This window comes from Taudactylus pleione, unplaced genomic scaffold, assembly GCF_031769625.1.
Source record: "Taudactylus pleione unplaced genomic scaffold, aTauple2 ptg000125l, whole genome shotgun sequence".
Classification (NCBI taxonomy): domain Eukaryota; kingdom Metazoa; phylum Chordata; class Amphibia; order Anura; family Myobatrachidae; genus Taudactylus; species Taudactylus pleione.
In genome coordinates, this window is record NW_028284527.1 from 5949056 (window position 1) to 5961995 (window position 12940).

The window sequence follows — 12940 nt, forward strand, 5'->3', positions numbered from 1 at the left end:
CAGGGTATACCGCAATTATTGCAGTATCCCCCTGGGCCTCAGACTGTTAATCCATATACGGGGTTACCTATGTATATTCACTCTTCTCTGGTGACGCGGCAGTCCGTCATTCCCTTCCAGGGTCTCCCGCTGGCGGGTCAACCACCATGTGTGGATGTGTTCTCCAGTTCAGTCCAGAGTTTGGCGACCTCATCTTCAGCCTTTCAAACTATGTTACGGAGTGACAAGCCTCAGAAGGCGTCTAAACGCCCTGTTATGTCATCTCAGTCTGCACAACTATCACACTCAGATGCGTCCTCGGATGAGGGGGAATTGCCTGAGGACTCTGACTTGGACTCCCCTGTCTGGGAAGTGGAAACAAAATCTTCCATTAATGTGCCGGCATTGGTGAGGGCGGTGCGGCCCCTAAGTCCAAGTTTCCAAATTTTAAGCAGTCAAATGTGACTTCAGCTGTTTTTTCTCTATCTGACCAGCTGACTGATCATATGGCGGAGGCCTGGCAGTCGCCTAGTGAGAGGTTCCAGACGCAGAAACGTTTAGTATCTAGTTGCCCATTTCCTGCAAGTCCTTGCAAAAAGTGTGAAACCCTGCCTGCGGTGAATTCTCATGTTACTCGCTTAATCAAGAGTGCTACCTTGCCTATGCCTTCCATTTCATCCCTAAAGGATCCCACAGACAGGAAGGTGGAGACTTGTTTAAAATCAATTTTTTCTCTATCAGGGACAGTAGTCCATCCGTCCAGAGTTTCGGTGGCAGTGGTCTCTGCTCGCCAGTCTTTGTGGTTCCGTTATTGGAGAGCCGATGCGGATTCCATGAAGGGCCTGGAGGCCTTACCCTTTAATGGGGAGATTTTGTTCGGCCCTGACCTGGACAAAATTGTTGATTCCCTGGCAAAGTCTAAAGCTGGCCACACACTAGACCAACTTACATCCAACCAGCCAACTTGTTGATTGGTTGGAATGAAAATCTGGTAACGTATGGGAATAACTGATGATCAGCAATTTGCTCCTAAATGCAAGAAACAGATGAAAATGGTCGTTCAGACAAATTTGTTAAATGTTTGATCTAAACTATTTGTTCATACAACATTTTTGGTCCATTTTCCGGCATTTGGGAGCAAATTGCTGATCATCATTTGCTTTCATCCCTTACCAGATTTTCATTCCAACCAATCAACTAGTTGGCTGGTTGGACAGATAATCTTTAGATGTGTGGCCAACTTTAGTCTGCGTTTCTGCCACCAGCAGCTGCGCCTTCTAAGGCTAGGACCTCGGCCTTTCGGTCCTTTCGTACTCAGGGGAAGTCAAAGGGTCAGTCCTTCCCGAGGCAGTCGTCAACCAAGGCAGCCCCTAAACCAAAGAAGCAGGTCTGGAGCACTAGACGCCCTGCTTCCAAGCCAGAGGATAAGCCTTCAGCCTGATGTGGTCGGGCCTCTCTCTAGGGGATCCCAGAGTGGGAGGCCGACTTCAATTCATCCAGTGCTGGTGCAAATACCACCACGCATGCTTGGGTACGAGAAGTGGTCTCTCAGGGGTACGTCCTTTCCTTTAGTCGCAGACCCCCCTGACAGTTCTTCTGCACGAGTCAGGACAAGACTAAGGCCTTGCAGATTCAGGGAGCCATAGAGTCCTTGCTGAAAGCAGGGGTCATTGTTCCCGTTCCGCTTTCTCAATGCGGAACGGGTTACTACTTTTCTCAGTTTCTGGTTCCGAAACCAAATGGGTCTCATCGGCCTATCTTCAACCTGAAGTCGCTGAACGAGTTCCTCAGAGTGCCCAAATTCAGGATGGAAACTTTGTGTTCCATCATTCTGGCTATGGAACTGGGGGATTATATGGTCTCCCTGGACATCCAGGACGCCTACCTCCATGTTCCTATAGCATCTTCACACCAGCGGTATCTGAGGTTTGCTATACTCCAGCTTCACTTCCAATTTCAGGCTCTGCCCTTTGGCCTTTCCACGGCTCCAAGGGTGTTCGCCAAAATTATGGCTGCCCATCTGCACAGCCAAGGTATACGGCTTCTGCTGTATCTGGACGACCTCCTATAGCTGGCAGGCTCTCCGGAGGTACCTCTACAACATCTGCATCGGACGATCGCTTGTCTGCAAGCGCACAGGTGGCTGGACTCTCGTCAGCAAAGGATCTTTCTGACTCCAGAAAAGATTTCTTCCCTACAGCAGTTGTCTGAAGAGTTCCCAGGTGTCTGTTCACTCGGCAATGAGGGTTCTGGGGTCCATGGTGTCAGCATTCGACATGGTGGAAGGGCCTGATTCTATCCAAATGGAACGGGTTATAGGGTGCGCCTGTCGCTTGCTTGGTGGCTTCAGACGTCACATCTCGCCATGGATAGGCGTTCCTTTTGGATACCGGACTGGGTTCTGCTCACGACAGATGCCAGTCTCCGGGGTTGAGGTGCAGTGACGGGTCCACTTTCACTTCAGGGCCGTGTACAGGGCCTTCCAGTTGTCCAGTCACGCTCTTCAAGGAAGGGCCATGCAAGTTCAGTCTGACAACGCCACCACGGTGGTGTACATCAACCATCAAGGGGGGACTCGCAGTCAAGCAGCGATGTGGAGTTGTCACGCTTCCTGTCTTGGGCGGAGTGCCATCTTCTGGCCATCTCGGCAGTCTTCATTCCAGGAGTCCTCAATTGGGAAGCGGACTTCCTCAGCCGTCGCGACGTGCATCCCGGGGAATGGTTGCTTCACCCAAAGGTATTTCAACTACTCGTGGACAGGTGGGGACTGCCGGAGGTGGACCTCATGGCCTCCCGTCACAATCACAAGCTGCCCGTGTACGGGTCCAGGACAAGAGACGCCAGCGCAAGCCTGGTCGATGCGCTGTCAGTGAAATGGATGTTTCAGCTGGCGTATCTATTCCCTACGATATCCCTGCTGCCTCGGGATGCCGAGGCAACCTATCAGTAAAATGGGCCTTCCAGTTTGCATACCAGTTACCTTCAGTCTACCTGCTTCCTCGAGTTCTACGGAAGTTCAAACAGGACGGCGGCACGATTCTGCTGGTGGCTCCGGCTTGGCCCAGACATCCTTGGTACTCCGATCTTCGGAGCCTCTCCATCGACGCTCTGTTTCTTCTGCCTCAACGTCGGGACCTGTTGTCTCAGGGGCCCTGTCTTTACCCGGATCTGAGTCATCTGTCTTTGACGGCGTGGCTCTTGAGACATCCGTCTTAAGGTCCCTGGGTTTTTCCAGCTCGGTCATCAGCACAATGCTACAGGTGCGTAAGCCTGCTTCCACCAGGATTCACCACAGAGTGGCATACTTATTTTCAATAATGTGAGTCCAGAAACTACGATCCTCAGGCGTTTCGTGTTTCTAGGGTTTTTGCGTTCTTCAGTCTGGTTTGGACCTAGGCTTACGCCTAGTTTCTTTGAAAGTTCATGTGTCTGCACTGTCTGTGTGGTTCCAGCGTAGGATAGCTACTCCACCAGATGTCCGCACCTTTTTCCAGGGTGTTCTCAGGATTCAGCCTCCCTTTGTTCCCCCAGTGGCTCCTTGGGGTTTGGCGGTGGTGCTTCGGGCCTTACAGGGTCCTCCATTTGAACCTCTTGAGTTGGTGGACCTCAAGTGGTTGACCGTTAAGACTGTTTGTTTTTCTCCTGGCGATTGCTTCGGCCAGAAGGGTGTCAGAATTGGGGGTGCTTTCTTGTCCTTCTTTTCTGATTTTTCACCAGGACAGGGCGGTGCTTTGTTCTCGCCCGGGTTTCTACCTAAAGTGGTTCCACATTAATCAGGAAATTGTTGTGCCGGCATTTCAGTCACCTGATCTCTCGGCTGGTTAGGCTTCCTTAGATGTGGTCCGTGCTCTCAAAGTTTATGTGGGCCGGACTAGTTCCATTCAGAAGTCTGATTCCTTGTTCGTCCTCTTTTTGGTTTTCACAAGAGGGGTTGGCCTGCTGGCAAGCAAACTTTGGCCCGTTGGCTTCGTTTGGTTATTTGTGAGGCTTATGCACAGGAGGGTTTGCCTGTTCCGGCCTCTGTTAAGGCTCATTCTACAAGATCATTTCATCAGGGCCGGCCGGCTGTGGCTCTCTCCTCCTCATTGGCAGCAGAGACAGCACAGCGGGCGTGCAGGGCTCGGCAGCAGACAGCGCAGCGCCCCTGCATGGCTCTCTCCCCCTCAGCTGCAGCAGGCGGGGCTGTCATCGGACTGGTTACATCAGCGCTGATCTGAGAGGACCCCAGGGCTGCCTTATCAACTTGCCTGTCACACGACCATAGGGACTGCCCCTCCAAACTCTACCTGGTGACATACAGACAGCCTCCCCCTCTTCTTGGCTGCTGGAGCCCTCAAAGAACTAAGGACCTGATTCAGAGCCGGACGCCCTGACAGAACGCTCGCTCTGAATCAGGGCCGTCCTTCTGGATTTTTAGAGTGGCCTCCTGGCCGCTCGTATAGCTGTGGGTGACCACCCACAGCTATAGCGAGCGGCCAGGAAGATGGTCGCGACCATCGGGGCTTGCGAGACCATCGGGCTTGCGACGAGACCCTTGTGGTAGGGTCTCGTTGCCGCAAGCCCTGGAGTGCTTTCGGCTCTATCAGAGCCGAAGGCACTCCCACTGACATCACTTGTGATGTCAGTGGGGCTGGCCCCAGACGGTAGGCGTTCCCATAGGAGCGCCTCCGTCTGGGCAGCCATGCCCCCGGCACGCCCCCGAAAGGGGGCGTGCTGTCACTCGCCATCGACAGCACACCCCCTTTGGGTCCGTCGTGCGCATGCGCACTGGGCCAACATCGACCCGCTTGTCAGCGCGGGTCTGAATTAGGCCCTAAGTGTGATGGTGGCCCATCTGCCTATGTATTGTGATTTCAGTTCCAGCCGTCACATTAGGGGTGAGTTAATTACATTTTTGACCAAATATAGCAGATGAATTTTCAAATTGATAATTTTGTATGGTCCGTGAATTATTTTTTAAATATCCAAATGTCCCTTGGCAGAAAAAAGGTTCCCCACACTTGGCCTAGGGGAGTATGTATCATACCTTATAAAGAGGACAAGTAGAGAAGTTACCCTTAACAACCAATCAGATTCTAACTATAATTTATCTAGTACATTCTATAAAATGATAGGTAGATCCTGTCTAGTTTCTATGGGGAGCTGCTCTATTCCTCTGTAGAAGGTTTGATACATTTCCCCTCTGGTGTGTTTTTCTTCTGTAAGTCGCCATTAGAAGATGGGTAGACTGTGGCCAGAGTGAAATGCACATGGTCAGAAACAGTACTTGGGTAGACTGTGGCATGTAAACAATGCTCATTTGCAATTAAGGGGCCTAGTAAGTGGCAAGAAACATTGTGGTCTATTTACTAAGCCTTGGACGGAGATGAAGTGAACCGAGATAAAGTACCAGCCATTTAGCTCCTACTGTCAAGTCACAGGCTGTTTGAAAAATGATAGGAGCTGTTTGGCTGGTACTTTATCTCCATCCAAGGCTCAGTAAATTGACTCCATTATCCACACCATCACACCACCAACATTCTAAACGTTGCCAGATGGTTAAATGGGTTCATTTTGTTTACACCAAATTCTGATCCTTCCATTTGCATTTCAAGGCTGAAGGTGAAGGTTTGGCTGACCAGGTGATGTTTTGCAGTCTTCATCTCTTAAGATTTGCTGAGCCTGTGTCCACTGTAGCCTCCATTTCCTGTTCTTAACTGACAGGAGTGGAAGCCAGCGTTGTTCTGTTGCTGTTGCCCATCCACTTTGATGTGCTGTGAGAGAATCTGCATACCACTGTTGTAACACACGGTTATTTGAGTTATTTATTGTCAGCTTGTCAGTTTAAACCAGTCTGACTATTCTCATCTACCTCTTATTGACAAGACTTTTCTCCAACAGAACTGCCACTCACTGGGTATGTGTATTTTTTGAGCTGTTGCCTGTGAACTCTAGAGATATTTGTGTGTGAAAATCCCCAAATCTGCAGTTTGAGATACAAACGTCCATGTCTGACACCATCAACCATTGCACGGTCAAAGGCCTATTTTTTTTCCTATTCTGGTGGTTGATCTGAACAACAACTGAACGTCTTAATCATTTATGCATGCTTTTAAGCATTGCCACACGATTGGCTGTTTAAATATTTTCATTAACGGAGACCCGGAGCGACTGTTTGCCCGTCGCTATCCGGGTCTCGCACATGCGCACGACGGAGCCGGCTCCGTCGTGCGCATGCGCACTGGGCCACCATCGAACCGCTTGCGACTGCATACACACTTACCAATGTCTGCCACAACGAACAATGGAGGGGGTGGGGGTGGCGCCATGCTGCATTCGGCAGCATGGCATCTGTAACGATATCCCCAGATTGAGTTTCAAGTTCAGCCAACTGGGGGTATTGTTGGTCGTTCAGTGCATACACACTGGATGATGTGAACGATAACGATATCCTTATCGTTCAGAAAAATCGTTTACTCTGTATGCCCCTTTAAGCTCTGTCAAGATTATACCAAATTGTGACAATTAAGATATAGGCCCGTACTCCATTAAACTCAATGCAGTGTAATAGGCAAAAAAGATTCGCCTATGAATAGCAGGTGAAAAGAAGTGCAAATTCTTTATTTTGGGGTGCAAACGTGGGGAAACGAGCCAGAACCCTTGGCACACTCCCCCAAAAAACAAATCTAGCAAAAAAAATGTATATAAAAAAGTACTTAAATTTTTGGGGGGACAAACACAAAAACTAGCGAAATAGACTTCTTGGGGATCTGCAAGGATGGGTTAGGTGTTTTTGGGATTGCAGGTGTATGTAACAGGTTCGTTTTTGAAATTTTTTAAAAGTTCACTTGATAAACCTTAAAATATGCTAGCACCCATTTTCAAGTACCTCAAATTTGACTAGACTACTTATTTTCACCCAAAAATACTGCATTATGGCATTATTCACCACTTTTGCAAAGATGCTAATAAGAAGCAATTTAAACTACTTGAGTACCCCAAACACTTTAATTAGGGCTATTAGTATACATGTACATTGATTCCTATGTTAGTGCATCTTTATTTGGGGTACAGACTGATTTCCCCACTTCTGACAGTTCTTTTCGCCTGTTCCGCATTCGGCGCTTTCCGTTTTTTCGTGCTTAGGAATTGAACAGGGCGAAAAGCGAGGATGCGCACGAAAAGTTTTCGCCTCTGAAATAGGCAAAGAAGACGGAAAGTCGGACAGGCGAACCCTTTACGACTTTTCGCCTCTAATTGAATATGGGCCTAAGAAGGAACTTGAACTTGGTATGTACCTTTTAATTTGTTACTATTTCAAAATAGATAAACATTACAACACATAAATATATACAGACATTCCTCACTTAGCGACCTACCTGTTTAGCGACCGTACGGACATACGACCAGCGCTCCGACCAGCTTGCAGTGTTAAAAAAAAAAAAAGACTCTGCTGCTAGAGGGGGCCCTGGCTGTGGCGCGGGACACACAGGACACCTTTCCTCCCATAAGGGAAAGGACTGACGGGATGTGGCACGCTCTCAGAGGAGGAGGGACACACACAGGCACATGTCACTCTCAGCCTGGGTCCTGATGCTTCCTGGCCACTATACATCCTCGTTTAATGACCGAGTCGTAGGAACGGAACTCGGTCGTTAAGTGAGGAATGTCTGTAGGAGTTTTTTTCCTTCTGTATTCTTTCTTCTTAATGCTTTTACCCCTGCTAGGAATATATACAATACATACAGTACCTACTAAATACCATCCCCTTCTATGGCCCGTGTTCAATTAGAGGCGAAAAGTCGGAAAGGTTTCGCCTGTCCGACTTTCCGCCTCCTTCGCCTGTTTCAGAGGCCTATGTTTAGAACAAGTACATTAAATATTTGTATATTCAGTTGTGTTCTGATTTAATGATTAACAAACATTCAACAAAAACTCAGCAAGTTCTTTTGAGCACTTGAGTAAAGTAATGTTAACATAATTTTAAAAGGCCATTCTCTTAACTGTGATGGAAATTTCGTTTTAATTAGTTGTGTGTAAAAACAAATTACTCCGGTTATATGGCTGATGTTGTAACTGGAAAACTCTTTACAGGCATTAAGAAACCAAGAACCGCAACACACCTGCTGGAATTTAGTAGCATTTTGAAAGAGCACTAATCTCTGCTCTTCTGTGTGTTGTGAGCAGGACTATGAATGTAATGCTGGCCATACACTAGTGCGATTTTGCTCCAATTGCCCAATTTTCGACGCGTCGTATGGTAATTCGTGTGGAAACCATGTAGTGTTTAGGGTACGATCCAATGCGCGCTCCCGCCGCTCTTAAAACGTATCGTATGATCAGATGTGCAGCCCATATTATCTATCGTATGCAGATCGTGCCGTGCATTCAACCGCCGTCATTTCAGTGACATTTTCCTGACGATCAGTGAGGCACACAATCGATCATATCATGAGATCGTTTGTACATCTTGTGTCACTCGTGTGGCCAGGGAGCTGCCGGGGAGTTCAAGAGAAATCGTAAGATAAATCTCATCTTATGCTGGTCGTACTAGTGTATGGCCAGCATTAGCGTAATGCTTTTATATGTTCTATCTTTGGTTAAAGACATTTCTGTGGGAAACAGTGAATTTGTAACATACAGCAGATAGTTGTGTGGCCAAAATGTATCACTTCAACCAGCATTCAGGAAGGAAAGTAATATAAATGTAACCTTTTTTCATGTTAGGGGGTCAACTATACTGTTGCTTTAAAAAAAAAAAAAAAAAAACAAGCTTACTGTGCCTTTAAGCAAGGTATGCTGTAAGAAATCTTGGTTTTAAAAAGATCAGTTGAGGCACTTCATATCCCTTTTAGAAGTTATGGAGATCAGAGTGCTAAAACTATATATGCTGTAATATGTCTTAATCTGACCCCTGTATGATTTATGGCCCGTACACAAGGGACGATCATATATCGTTGTCTGATCGTCCTGCATGTGCTGGATGTTCGATATCGAACATCCAGCACATGCACCAACCCCCAAACTACTATAATGACCTGTCGCGGGTCCCTATAACAGGCTAACCTGGTCGATATCGATCAGGTTGGCCTGCATGCAGGGGCGATGGTCGATATCGACCATCCATGCCTGCGATTCGATGGTCGTTGGAGGGGGCTAAAAAAAAGGACGATATAAACGATCAAACGATATTTATCGTTTATATCGTCCTCCTTATCTGACCGTGTGTATGCACCAACGGAGACCTAAAAGGAAACATTGTGCAGACTATGGCAATGATGAGCAGGCTTACAATAATGAGCGTGATCACTATACCAGGGTTACTGAAGTATTTCCACTTCCCTGGGTTTGCTGTCAGTTTAAAGGTCTAAGTCAGGGGTGATCTGTGATCTATTTATAAAGCTAAAAACCTTTTGTGGTCTATCAAGCCTGAAAAAGAGGGCGTGACCTTGCAGCAAGGGGCCTGGGGTCTGTCCTACCAAAATCACACATAGTATCCCAATTCAAATTACGCCACACAGTATCACAATCTTATTCACATTACACCACATAGTAGTGTCCCTTATTCACTTTGCGACACACAGTAGTGCCCCTTACACATAATAACCAACAATAAAAAATATTTTTAGAACAGATGTGCGGCGCCGGCCTAAACAAATGGATACACAATGATACTTAGACCCCTTGTGTTGCTTTGATATAGAGGTGTCGATGTCCACCTTGTAGTCCCTTCGAGCTCCTGCTCATGTGTGGTGAATTTTCCCAATGTAGAAAAAAGAAAAAACAAGCAGAATAGAACAATCAGGGTCTATTGCACACAAGTAATGTGAAGCTAAACATCGGTCATAACGTCCATATAGGGTGTGTTATTGGTGCGTACCCCACTCACATCTAGTAGGAATTATAAGGGTATCTTTTCCTTTCCCTTCCATCCAGACACTTCCCCCAGTAGGTACTTTAAACAGCTTGATAGTGCATACCTTCACTTACAGTTAATTAGGATTCTATGTTCTCATCAAGGTTTCTTTGTCTTTCCCAAAAAAACTTTTGAAATTTTTCACCATCAAAGGTTCATCCTCCCCTCACATGAACATTGAATTTTGAAAAGGAAGAGGGAACGAACCATATATCAGGAAATATTTTTTGTAAAAGAAAATTTGAAAATATATTTAAATAAAAAAAAAAGTGAAATGATTTAACTTGTAAAACCAATGTTGGACAAAAGTTGGTATGTATAAGTTCAAGTACAGTGTAGTGGGATATCCGGATTCTCCCCCCAAAACTGACTCAAATCAAATAAGTCCAAAACAAAAAGAATACAAGCAGGAATCAGTCCATACCATATCCATAAAGGTCTGGACTGATTCCTGCTTGTATTCTTTTTGGAGGGACCTTTATGGATGTGGTATGGACTGATTCCTGCTTGTATTCTTTTTGGAGGGACCTTTATGGATGTGGTATGGACTGATTCTTGCTTGTATTCTTTTTGTTTTGGACTTATTTGAGTCAGTTTTGGGGGGAGAATCCCTTATGCAGTGTCCCCAGAAGTAGTGCCCACAGTAATGCCACTTATTAAATGCCCACAGTAGTACCCCTTACACATAAAGACAAACACACTACGAACCTGAATTCATCTCTCCCTTCACCCACTGCGGAAGGCGGAGCTCAAGAGTGAGCTCCAGCCTCCGGCTGCAGGGAAGGAGCTGCTGGGTGCCCACTGGTAACATATATTCTCAGCAAGCGCCCAGCAATTGGAGTACTCAGTGACAGTGCCTCTCCAGCCCGGTGCCTCCCTGCGGCACAGGGGCGGCTAAGTGCATTGAGCCGACCCCTGGTCTAAGCTATCCTCTGCACACTTGGATACGCAGGTGGTCCGGATGGGCTCTGGGCCAGCCTACAGGCAATGAGAGCCCTCCAAAAACTGAATAAACACCTCTATATGGGATAAAAAAACTAAGACGTGAGAGTTAAATAGAGCAAAACCACTTTGTGGCACATGCAGGTGCTGGCATATTAATAATGATTAGTATTATTATTTTGTGCTGCAGTATTGCAGGTTTTTCCCATATAGAATTAATAGATACTTAAATTTAGAAGGAGCGAGATTTTTTTTTTTTTTTTTACTGCATTTCCAGTAACGGAATAAAGTATAAAACACAGGATATGTAAATATGTACAGCACATGTGTTTTTCAGCACAAAGAAAAACCTGTCTACTGCTTTTTTGCTTATTTTCCAACTTTACAGGAAGTGTGTGTCCTCCCAGACATTAGTGATTAGAATAAAACGTTGTGAAATACCAGTGTTTGAGTACTAAAGTTATTACACAGTAACTGTAAAAATCTGTGTCTTAATTCCTGCCCACTTCCATATGACACTCTTCTTCAGAATATTTGGTTTATTTATGTTTAGAACATTCCTTGAATGGAATGCAGTTTACAAATGTGATAGAGAATAAACCAGTTTCTCCCGGAGTATTGGAGTTTGACCTTGAAGCTTTGAGGAATAAGAATCATGTTTATGAATAGATTGAAGCCCAAGTGTTCACTCCCGAGCTTAGAGGGAAAAGCCCCAAGCACTTACTTTACTACAGGGCATTTATTAATATTTAGTTATATAATGTCAGCATATTCTGTTTTGCTTTACAGTTGAGAACAAAAGCAATAATAAAACAAGACTGGGTATTGAGAGAGACAACAGATAAGAGGGCACTGTTTGCAAACTTACAATCAGTAGAATAATAGGTTCCAGCCAAATTACAAGAGTAAAAAGTGCTTGGTGGGCTATATGATCCAGTTGCCCAGCAAAGTTGGTCGAGTTAGATAAATCTTTGATTATGGAAAGAGAACACCTAAGAATTGCTGTTGTTTGGTAATCCTTTAGAATGCTTTCTAGTCTGAAAGGTTAAGCGTAAAAGGGTAAACTCTTTTATTACAGAAATGTTTCTAGATCCTAATGTTCTCTATTGCTTGAAATGTAAAGACATTTGTCTCTTTATGCAGTCGAGAAACCTACAATGCTCTCACCAACTGGCTGACAGATGCTCGAATGCTAGCCAGCCAAAACATTGTAATTATACTGTGCGGGAACAAAAAAGATTTAGATGTTGACCGTGAAGTTACATTTTTAGAAGCTTCTCGATTTGCACAAGAAAATGGTGAGTACACTATGTGTTGCTATAATATATAGGGAGTGAGGGTGGGACTATTGAGTAATGAGTTATCAAAAAATGTTCCTGTCACCATGACAGAAAATAAAACCTAGTGACAGAGGGCATTAAGGAAACTTTCTGTCTGCTGAGACGGACATTGTACAGATGATAAGGCAATACTTAAGGTGCTCCTTACAGTCCTGGTCTTGCTTTCCTTTATTGCACACTGATCATGATATTGGAGGCAGTAGCTGGTCTCCCGCTCTTTCTCCAACCTCCAGGAAAACGGCAAAATGTGGCACCTGAGGTTTACCATTTTAGTGTTGAAGTGAAAATGCAAACAGGTGCACCAGCAGAGGCCGCTCCTGTCTGGATGTTTTCTGAGTACAACCTGGTAATTCTTATCAAGGTTTGATATAAAACCTATATATGCTGTCTAGGTTTAGAATCGCTTAATGATTTGCAACTTTTTTTTTCTATTCCGCATTGAGTAGCAACTATCTGTTATTGTTCTACACTAGGATATAAATAGCTGCAATGGAGCAAGTGGTAAATCACTGATGCCGCAATTATCATGAAAGCATTTTGAAGTGTTTTAGCTTTCTCTTGCCTCTGATATTTGCCAGAAGACAAATCTTCCAGTGATCAATATGTTTACTACTGTAATGGCTGCGGTGTGCAATAGTAGTAAGATGATATGCATTTCATATAGTTTTTTTGGCTTGGCAGTTTAAGGACTAATAATTAAACAATGCAATACACTATGTTTTAGGGTAATAGATGATTTTCAGACAATTCAACTCTGTCATTGCAAATGCCTAAATTTGAAAAG

The 12940-nt window shown here is 45.3% G+C and overlaps 1 protein-coding gene across 1 annotated transcript in view; it reads left to right on the top strand.

Annotated features, from left to right (window-relative positions):
- RAB4A (RAB4A, member RAS oncogene family) overlaps window positions 1-12940 on the top strand; it is an 80078-nt gene that overhangs the window by 40489 nt on the left and 26649 nt on the right. The window contains exon 5 of the mRNA XM_088472508.1: window positions 11960-12114. Within this exon, the coding sequence (XP_088328634.1) occupies window positions 11960-12114 (155 nt within the window). The remainder of the gene's footprint in view (window positions 1-11959; window positions 12115-12940) is intronic.